The sequence below is a fragment of the Macrotis lagotis genome, chromosome 1 (genome assembly GCF_037893015.1).
Source record: "Macrotis lagotis isolate mMagLag1 chromosome 1, bilby.v1.9.chrom.fasta, whole genome shotgun sequence".
Taxonomy (NCBI): Eukaryota; Metazoa; Chordata; class Mammalia; order Peramelemorphia; family Peramelidae; genus Macrotis; species Macrotis lagotis.
Genome location: NC_133658.1, coordinates 731,004,446 through 731,015,622, shown reverse-complemented (window position 1 = coordinate 731,015,622; position 11,177 = coordinate 731,004,446). Strand labels below are relative to the sequence as shown.

Genomic DNA, 11,177 nt, shown 5'->3' with positions numbered 1-11,177 from the left:
AGCATTTTGCCTACCTCCTAACAAACCATGGAACCTCAGAACTTGGAAGAAAGGAAACAAAGTCTTAGAATATAATTAATTCTAATTGTGTTGGCTTCCCCTCAAGTACATTTCTGCTACATTCTCCAACATTCTCTGTAGAGACAGAAGCTAAGTATCTAGTTTAATTTTCTGAATACAGTATGACAGATTTACATATATATATGTACATATATACGTATTTGTAGACCTATAGCTATCTATGCTAATATAACTGATTTGGTAGGTCCATGGTAAAGTGATGTTATTACATGTTTTTGAGCAATATTGAATAGTAATAACACTATAGGTATTCCTCTTTCCTAGCTACCCAAATGATTGATAATCTAGAGTATCTGGAAAATAAAATGTATATCTAGCATAGCAGATAAGACACTGGATCTGGAGTCAGGAAGACCCAATCCCCACCTCCAACACTTACTAGCTGTGAGACCATGGGTAACTCCCTTAATTCCTTTAGACCTCAGTTTTCACATGTGTAAGTAGAGGGAGTTGGATTCAATTGTCTCCAATGGTCCTACAGCTGTAAATATATAATTCTTTTCTTTTTTATATTAAGATACAAAGATAAGGTCACATAAGAATCCATTAGCTCTTAATCTTGAAAGAAAACTCAGTAAACTATCTGGTTTTATAAATTTAGCCAAGATTACAGATTGAATTCAGGTTTTGGCAAAATTATTTGAAAGAAACTATTTTCTATGAAATAAGTATCCTGAATATCAGAAAGTCCAAATTGGAAGTCAAGTTCTACCTTCCTTATTTACAGATGGGAAATTGAAGTGATCAGAGCTTAAAAGATTTATCAAAGGTTGAATAAATATTAAGGTGCCTTTCTATTGTTTTAAAATACAATTCTAGCCTTGTGTACTAATCAAATCATTTTTACTGTATTTAAGGAGATAATGATTAACACCTTTGTGTATCCCTAATTAATCTCTATATTTTTCTTTGAACTATTATCTCTGATTATGTTTTACTCTTTCCTCTTGCTCTCTAAAATTGCTGACAAATTCTATTAAGGCTAAAAGTTCTTGAGAAGGGTATATTGTAATGTAAAACTTGTGCAGATTATGAAAATTAATTGAAAGGCTAGGACAAGGGACTTTCTCATTCTTATGCTGACTATAGTTGATTTTTAAATATTGACATACCATAGACTGATTCCTGGAATTAACAAAAGACCAGCTGAGAGCAGAAAAGTGAATCCCGAAAACCAAGCAACAGTGACTGAATAAATGCCATTGAAAGCAGAATATGCAATAACTCCAACCAGCGTCTCTAGGAAAGCAATACAAGCAAACAAGGTACCTGGGGAAAAAAAAAATGACTGAATTGAGAGAATCATACTTAAATGGGGTGAAATTATTCAGAAAAGCATCAGAAAATATCTGGTCACATTACCTACTAAATTCCTTGATTTTAGAACCTTTTAGAATTTTGATCATTAAAAGTCTCATGAATGTTGCTATGATGATTTCCATGAAAGTGGGATTTAATACAAGACAGGTTAAGCTTTGAAAGTCATTTAACCATTATTGTTTTTATTATTATTATTAAAATAACCAAAATAAGTCATAAGTTTGTCATAACTTTTTAAACAGTTATTCGGCTTTTCTTTCCTTCTTCACCCCTACCTAAGATATTTATTGTCCTGCCCTCACCCTCCAAAAACCATCCTGAATTCCTTTTCTGCCAGGTATTAATTGAAAAAAGCTAATGTGGCTCTATTAAAATATTATTCCATCTCTAGCCAGCAAAATCTCAGTGGTTCCAAAAGATTTCCCCTTTGGAAGTGTCTGATTTAAGGGTTGTCTAGAAAAGAAAACAAAGAACACATCAAAATGATTAAAATCTGCAAATTTTTTCATACCAAACTCTTTTCCCATCAATGCCAGTGGAGCTCTCACATAGGGACCCTAACTTCAATGTGTTATAATGAGGAAGTAGAAAAAATAGCACTAAATAAAACAAAGATAGACTGGACCAAATATGTACAGAGGAGGTCCATGACAGAAACGTCAATTAAAAAATACTGAGTGGTTGAATTTCAAGGTTTCTGAAAAGATGGTGCATATCAAAGATTTGGAAATAGTTCCCACCTGCCCCCATAAAAAGGCAAGTGAGAAAACAAAAATATGCCTACTTTCCTATCTCTACAAAATATTTTTTAATCTATCCATGCCTTAAGGGAATTTTTGAAGATAAGACTAAGAAATGGGCTTTTTTCAAATGATATGCCAAAGTAGAATGTCTTTACTGTCACAAAATTGGCTGAAATGTAGAGAGAATATCACACCCACCTAGGCTTTTGTTTGTTGACTATTCTAAAAAAAACAAAATGTTCATTATAGTTTTTCAACAAGATTTCTCCCCTTTATTTGCTTGATGACAGTAAGCAAAGTATAAAATAGACACCTGCTTGCCAAAAGGGCTTATCGTTCTTAGGAATTAAATCAAGTGCAAATTATAAATGAAAGAGGGACTCCCTATTGCACAGTGAGGCCCTCCTGATGATCCCATTGTGACTGATTATTTAAACCTCCAGTTTAAAGCTTGTAAAGCTTGCAAAGCCTCCTAAGACAAATCCATGCTACCCTTTACCCACAAGGGAAAAAAAAAATGTCAATAAAAACGCCTATTGTCTCCTATGCAGTAGTATGGAAAACTCATGAGCTCAATCACCAATACATGTATCTTGGACAGACATTATGAATGGTCAACTAATTGGAACAAAATAGAACATTAGATGGAAAACAGGAAGAAATGCCTTTAGAAAAATGCACAATGTTTTTAATATACCAAAGTTCCCCAAGTACAGCTGCAAATAATGGAACAAAACAGTTCTCCAAAGAATAAATTGAGGGGCATATTGGTGCTAAGTAGGCTACAACACCAACAAAGAGTAGAAAAAAGGAAGCATTTTGTTTTTATTTAAAGACTGGGTCTCCCTATCTTGCATGGGCTAGAAGTACAATGACTATTCACAGGTTTAGTGCTGTTCTGATGATCACAGGACATCTGGCTGGGTTGATTTGCTTCTCCTAAAGCAAAGTGGTGGTCCCCACTCTTGTGAGCTCATTATATTAATGCTGAACTCTGTTAGGACACTGACTGGCTTAAGCCTGCTGCAGCTCAGAACTGTTGAATTCAATTAACCCACCAGCCTCAACCTCCCCACTAGCAAGGCTGGCATCTGAAAAGGAAGTTATCTGGGAGATGTATGACTTGAAAAGAAGATGAGCCATACATGGATTAAGAAGAACAAGGGATAGAAACAGCTCATGTACTCACTGGTATCTCACACAATATCAAGGGAACTAGAAGACCCCTAGAGCTTGATGAATAGGGCTCTGTGTCAGATTCATGTGGGGAAAGAATAGCACAACAGAAGGTGTGGATAGGTAGCAATCAGTATCACTGAAGGAAGCATCCATATCAATGAAGGTGATGTGGACAGAACATCTAGACTGGAGGCAGGTTGGGTTCAAATTCAACCTCAGATACTTTATACCTGGACAAATCACTTAACCTCTTTAAGCTCAGTGTTATCATCCCCCTCTCCCCTTCTTCCCCCATCAAATGATTATTAAGCACTTAGTGCCTGATTCATGGTAAATTCTATATCTATGTTGGCTATTACAATTAACACTGTTATGAGGTCACATGTCTCAAAATAGCAAGTAGGTTCTTTGACTTAAAGCATAAGTCCCAGTGACAGACTAGGTTTGTGTCCAAAGGATAAGCCTGCTTGCGAAAAGACTCATTACCAGCCCATGAAACAAAGGGAAAAAAATACAGATAATTTGACATGTAGTAATTTGGCATGCAGCATTATTGTTGTACAGTCATGTCTGGCTCTTTGTAACCCCCATGTGAAGTATTCTTCACAAAGACAGCTGATTTTAAAGAAGGAAATTGAGGTAATTGGGCTTAAGTGACTTGCCCAGGGTCACACAACTATTAAGTGTCTGAGGCCAGATTTGAACTTAGGAAGCTGAGTCTTCCTGACCCCAGGTTCAGTACTTGGTCCACTATCCCAACTAACTGCTCTTGAAGTAAAAGTAAATGCTTAATAAATGCTTGCTGGATTAGACCATTCACAAAATAAATCCATTTCATAAGACAGTGGAAAAACCATCTCTGAGATGCAGTTATTCCAACATTCTCTTAATGTCAAATATACAGCAAATTAGTTTAAAATAATAATTTAAAAAATTATCCTGATTTCTTTTTTGTCACTACTCTAGAAAGCCAAGCCAAATCACAAAGGTTTTATTTATTTATTTATTTTTAGGATTTTGCAAGGCAAATGGGATTAAGTGGCTTGCCCAAGGCCACACAGCTAGGTAATTATCAAGTGTCTGAAACTAGATTTGAACCCAAGTACTCCTGACTCCAGGGCCGGTGCTTTATCCACTGTGCCACCTAGCTGCCCCCACAAAAGTTTTTTTTTTAAGACCTTAGTATGTGCCAGTTGGAAATACTAGCTACTTACTCAGGATTCTCCAATTCTCCTATAATAAGCTGAGAATTTCCTCATCTAACATAGCACTGTTAAAAGTGGTGGAGTCAGGGAGAAGCTGTTAATCTTTTATTCATTCATTCATTCATGTACTTATATTTTTGTACAAATGATGTTTTTTATACATCACTAAAATATTCTTGTTTAAGAGTAAACATAATACCACCTCCCCCACAAAAATATAGACCCGCATGAGCAATAAAGGAAAGAGAAAAAATTAAATAATAATAATAACAATAATAATAATTATTATTATTATTATAGGTACAGTCAGGTGGCACAATGGATGGAGCACCAGCCCTGGAGCCAGGAGCACCTGGGTCCAAATCCAGCCTCAGACACCCAACAATCACCCAGCTGTGTGGCCTCAGGCAAGCCATCCAGCCCCATTTGCCCTGCAAACCCCACCCCCCAAATTATATTATCTGTATTCCAACACCTCCATATCTGTCACAGGTGGATCACATTCTTTATGATAAGTCCATCACAGAAGCTATTACTAACATATTTTTCCACTGTTGCCATTGCTGTTTGCAACTCCCTCCATTCCTACTTCCCCACTACTCCTTTCACTCTGTCCCTCTTCTTAAATGTACTGTAGGGTAGCAGAGTGGCACAACAGACAGATCCCCGGCCCTGGGGCCAAGAGGCCCCAAGCCCACATACCACCCCCTTAGCCCCAGCAACCACTTGGCCCTATGATCCTGGACAGGCCATCCAATCCCAGCCCCTTGCAAAAAGTAAAAAATAAAATGTGTTATATCTGCCCACTCTCCCCCCATGGTCCATGCTCTCCTCCATCACTTACATCCCCCCCCCCCACTTCTCCCATCCCCATCTCTCCTTCTTACTCTAGTTGTCTATACCCCATTGAGTATACATATGCTGTTTCCTCTCCTAGCCACCTCTGATGAGAGTAAAGGTTCCCTCATTCCCCCTTGCCTTCCCCCTTCCCATATCATTGCAATAGCTCATTGTAATAAAAAAAATCTTATTATATGAAATATCTTAGCCTATTCCACTCTCCTTTTTCTTTCTTCCATTACATTTCCCTTTTAACCACTGACTCGATTTTTACACTATATTTTATCTTCAAATTTAGCTCTCTCCTGTGCTTCATCTATAAAAGCTCCTTCTACTTACTCTATTAAATGAGAAGTTTCATATGAGTATTATCAGTATCATTTTTCTATGCTGGAATACATGCAGTTCATCATCAAGTCCCTCATATTTTCCCCTTCTCCTCGACTCTCTATGCTTCACCTGAGTCCTATATCTGAAGATCCAACTTTCTGTTCAGCTCTGGTCATTCCAACAGGAACATTTGAAATTCCCCTGGTTCATTGAAAGTCCATCTTTTTTCCCTGGAAGAGGACATTCAGTTTTGCTGAGCTCTTTTGCCTTCCAGAATATTATATTCCAAGCCCTATGAGCTTTTAATGTGGTTGCTGCTAAGTCCTGTGTAATCCTGACTGCAGCTCCATGATATTTGAATTGTGTTCTTCTGTCTGCTTGTAATATTTTCTCTTTGACTTGGGAGTTCTGGAACTTGGCTATAATTTTCCTGGTTTTTTTTTTAATCTCTTTCTCAGGGAGATAGGTAGGTTCTCTCAATTTCTATTTTGCCCTCTGCTTCTAGGATATCAGGGCAATTTTCCTGTAGTAATTCTTTGAAAATGATGTCAAGGCTCTTTTCCTGATCATGACTTTCAGGTATTCCAATAATTTTAAAATTTCCTTTCCTGAATCTGTTTTCCATATCAGTTTTTTTTTTCAATGAGATGTTTCCTATTTTCTTCTAATTTTCATTCTTTTGAAGTACTGTCTTGATTTCTCATAAAATCAGCAGCCTCCCTCAGTTCCATTCTACATCTGAAGGATTTGTTTTCCTCAGAGAGCTTTCATATCTCTTTTTCCATCTGGCCAATTCTGCTTTTTAAAGCATTCTTACCCTCAATAACTTTTTGAACTGTTTTATCCATTTGACCTATACTGGTTTTTAACATGTTATTTTCCTCAGCATTTTTTTGGATGTCCTTGACTAAGCTGCTGATTTCTTTTTCATGATTTTCCTGCATCTGTCTCATTCCTTTTCCCAGTTTTTCTTCTATCTCCCTCACTTGATTTTCAAAGTCTTTTTTGAGCTCTGTCATAGCCTGAGACCAATTTCTGTTTTTCTTGGAGTCTTTAGATGCAGGAGCTTGTGCTTCCTCATCTTCAGACTGAGCATTTTGATCCTTCTTTGAATCAAATACAAAGTATTTTTCAATGGTGTTCCTCTTTTTTCTCTGTTTACTCATTTCTCCAGCCTGCACCTGGTTTTGGGGTGCTTCCTGAACTTTTGAGTATTATTGGGACACCCCCACACACAAGGATCTCTGTGTGTGAGGCTCTATCTTCCCTCCTGGTCTGTGAATGACCACAAGCACACCCCTCTGCCATGAGGCTGAGGTGGGGGGGGGGGCCCTGCTGTTCTATTAGTGGGGTCTAGACTGTGATCAGTTTCTGAATGTGGTCAAAGTCCTGTTCCAGGGACAGAAGACAGAGTTCAGCAGTTCTTTCCACTCCCCTACCTAGGCTCAGGACTCACACCTGGGGGCTCCTACTTACCGGCTCTGCCTGCTTCCAGTTCCTGGATCTGGGCTGTCCAGGCCATGGGATTCACATGTTCACTCTGGCAGAGTTCCCCTTTGCTAATCCCCCAAGTTGTGCCTGGTGCTCCCTGGAGTGTAGATCAGGAAACTGCCCCTGCTGCTGTGAGCTGCAGCTTCCAGTACCCTGGGGCTGCCTCCAGGAGGCTGAAGTTTCTTTGCTCTGGAGGGCCATCCCTCTAACCCTGGAGAGCCGAGCCTTTCCATTATTTTCCAGGTTACCTTGGGCTGGAGAATTGCCTCACTGGATCCCTCTGTGGGATCTGTCTCTCGAAAATTCAGTTAGAGTCCTTATTTTATAAGTTTGGAAATATCAGAGAGAGGGCACCTAAGAGAAGATCCTCTCCTGTTGCCATCTTGGCTCTGCCCCAGAGAAGCTGTTCATCTTAAAGACTGTCTAGGGACCTCTTTTTTCTCTCTAGTCTATGCTACCTGGCTTGGTCATCTTATCTGCTCCCAGGTGCTCAATTAATATCTCTGTTCAGATGATTCCCAGTTATAACTAATTCTAGTCTCCCAAGTAATATTGCCAACTGCCTGAAGGGAATTTCAAAATGGATGTCCCAGAGCCATCTTAAACCAAACCCATTCACACATACACACACACACACACACACACACACACACACACACACACACACAAACATACAGATATTTCAGGCAAATTGGCAGTAAAGTTAAATTTCATGGATAAGAGGCAGCAGCTGGATGGCTCAGTGGATATTCTACTGGCCTGGAATCAGGAAGACCCAAGTTCAGATTTAGCCTCAGGCACTTAGTACCTGTGTGACCCTGGGTAAGACACTTAATCTTTGTTTACCTTAGTCCCTTAGAGGAGGAAATGACAAACCACTCCAGTATTTTTACCAAAATAATCCCAAGGACAATATGATCCAAGAGATCAAGAAGAGTTGGAAATATCTTGAACAACAATAACATATATTTTCTATGACTCTCATTTTTAAGTGAGAGATTTATTCTAATGAGATCCTATCAATGCATCATTCACTGAACCTATTTGGAAAAGTGACTCAGGATCATTTTCACATCTACTTAATCCTCTCTGAGACTTAAGTTTCCTTATCTGTAAAATGTGGATAATAATAATACCTATAATATCTAATCTACTGGGTTGCTTTGGGGCCCTAATATGTATTGTAAATAAATCAAGTGTTAAGTAAATGTCAGATGCAGCTAAGTGGCACAATGGATTAGAATCTCAGGACTGGTGTAAAAAAGAGCCGAGTTCAAATTCTGTCTCAGATACTTAGTAGCTGTGTGACCCTGGGCAAATTACAGCACCCTATTTGCCTCAGTTTTCCCATTTATAAAATGAATTGAAGAAAGAAATTGCAAACCATTCCAGTATCTTTGCCAAGAAAACCCCAAATGGGGTCAAAAGAGAAACTCACCTGAAATGATTGAGTAACATAAATTTCAAGTATTATTATTTCTCTATGTAATTCAATAGCCCACTAAGCAGATACCTATGAATGCTGATTCTAGGATATATGATGATTCTTTGAGTCATTTGAGATGGAATAAAGTAGCTTGAAAACATTTTTTTAAAAACTTCTAGATACTTAGCTGCATCCATGAATATTAATGGGCAGAGTAGGTTGAATAGCACTAGGTCTACTTTTGATGGGAAATGGGTCAGAAGGTACACCAAGTATGAACGGATAGCCAGGTATTGTTGAAGGACCTCTCCAGGCAGCCAGACCTGACCAGTAACTACAAGAATACAAATCATCAAATAAAATGTTATTTAAATGGTCAGAGACATCAGTGAAATAGTGTTTTATTGCATTTCCCCTGCATTTGAGGGACTTCAGTGCCAGATTGTACTAGATACCAAGAAAGTAGCCAATTCAGGGAACACTAGGTAAGAGTTTCCCTTGCAGGCTAGTGTCCATCAGGATCCGTTTTCTGACTTTTTTCCTTTTTTTTTTAGGTTTTTTTTTTTTTTTTTTTTGCAAGGCAAATGGGGTTAAGTGGCTTGCCCAAGGCCACACATCTAGGTAATTATTAAGTGTCTGACACCAGATTTGAACCCAGGTACTCCTGACTCCAGGGCTGGTGCTTTATCCACTGCACTATCTAGCTGTCCCTTGACTTTTTCTTTAAGTTGATAGTGATCCATGAAAACTTGGGGGGGGATAGATTGAGATAGTGTTACCTCTATGTATGATTCTTCCCTGTTGTTCCCCGCCCCCATTCTGATGATTAATGTAAAATTAAAACATTTTCCCAAAAAGTAACTTTTTTTATAAATAAAGAGATATGGAACAAGTAGATATTAATTACTGGATGTTAGTGATTTACAAATATTTTCTCATCTGATCCCCATAACTACCCTATAAGTAGGTGCTATTATGATCATTTGACAGGTCAGGCAGATACAGGATCATGCAGTCAGATCTTCCTGACTCCAGATCATGTTCCATCGAGCTTCATAGCAGCTATTAAGAATGTAAAGGGAGCAAAGGATTTTCTAAAAAAGTTTCCTACACAGAACAAGTTGACAGTGGAGATTATGATAGAATTTTCCTGGTTTATTCACAAAGCCATATAAATACTTTTTTGAAAACCAGATCAATAATTTCATCAATTCATACAGCTTCTTCCACTCCTGTAGGTCAGGACCAGCCACCTTGAGAGAGTTACTTGGGGGTACTGCAAAGTGATTTGTCATAGTGGGGTCATAGAAATTTCCATCTACATCATCTACACTTTTTTATATATGTGTATTTTTATCTATATAAACACATACATACATACATACATACACACACACATATATATATATATATATACACACACAGAAATATACACATACATATTATATATGTGTGTGTATCTATACATCTAGACACAGATACATTAAAAATACCAGTTGTAGAATTTTTAAACCCCAGCCTAGTAAATGAAACATAATGGATCGACTTCTATAGGAGATGAAGAGCTGTTGCTTTTAGAGTCACAAAGACTTGGGTTCAAGTGTCCCTTCAGACACATACCACCTATAGGGCTCTGGACAAATCACTTTGCCTCTGAGTACTCCATAAATTGTAGGATAGTTGAGGAACTGCTATCATAAGAGGGAGCTTTTTCATTGAGGGAGTTTTGTCTAAACCAGTGAAATTAGAGATCCATCCCTTCCCTCCTCATCTTTTTCCTAATGATACTCTAATGCCTCTTCCTAAACAGTTACCCACTTGATTAAAATGTAGTTTAACTAAACAAAAAAAATAAAATCTGAAGGGCACAGGGAGGAAGTATAAATTGACCCTTTGTGATTTGAAATTCCAGATCTCTTAATAGTGAGAACAATCTGTCTCTTTCATATAATAACTTACCTTGTTCAGTAGAGGGAACTACTTTTGATAACATGGACCGAAGAACAGACAAGGGCATGAAGGTGAAGAGGAAAGGGATCCTGACTGGGAGGAAAAATCATTAAAAGTCAATTATTAAGGAAATTGTTTAACTAAAAACCAACCCAAATTCTGTCTTGCAATATATTCCCCTTCCAAAAGCATCTCATTCTGCATTCTTTAAAGACTTGATTTGGCCATATAAATCTCTAATGAATAATTAAAAACAAACTTCCCTCTCCCACCTGACCATCCTTACCATATGGTTCATTTCAGAGTTTTTAACTCCACTGAAATCAGTATTTACCTTAAGTCTAATAATCAATAACTATTAAGGGCCAATTTGTGTCCAGAATTATATTTGCTATCTGGTTTGAAAAAAAAATATGTCTAATAGCTACTTGTTACTTTCATGTTAAAATAAGCCATATGGTTCAACTCCTCATTTTATATATGAATACAGGGAAGTTAGGTAACATATCTAAGGTCGTACAGATAATAAGCAGAGGAGAAAAAGCTGTGATTTGAATGTAAGTTCACTGACTCTAAATCTTGGACTGTTTCTGCTACACCAGGCTGTCCTCT

At 37.8% G+C, this 11,177-nt stretch overlaps 1 protein-coding gene across 5 annotated transcripts in view; it reads right to left on the bottom strand.

Annotated features, from left to right (window-relative positions):
* Positions 1 to 11,177, bottom strand: part of SLC46A3 (solute carrier family 46 member 3) — a 55,427-nt gene that overhangs the window by 7,328 nt on the left and 36,922 nt on the right. For 3 of the 5 annotated variants that reach the window (XM_074216136.1, XM_074216137.1, XM_074216138.1), the window contains 2 exons: positions 10,575 to 10,658; positions 5,431 to 8,949 (listed from right to left, as the gene is read on the bottom strand). In XM_074216136.1, coding sequence (XP_074072237.1) covers positions 8,663 to 8,949; positions 10,575 to 10,658 — 371 coding nt within the window. In that variant the 3' untranslated portion in view covers positions 5,431 to 8,662. Of the gene's footprint in view, positions 1 to 1,193; positions 1,351 to 5,429; positions 8,950 to 10,574; positions 10,659 to 11,177 lie in introns of those variants that run through there. The other 2 variants (XM_074216141.1, XM_074216140.1) reach the window with 2 other exon arrangements.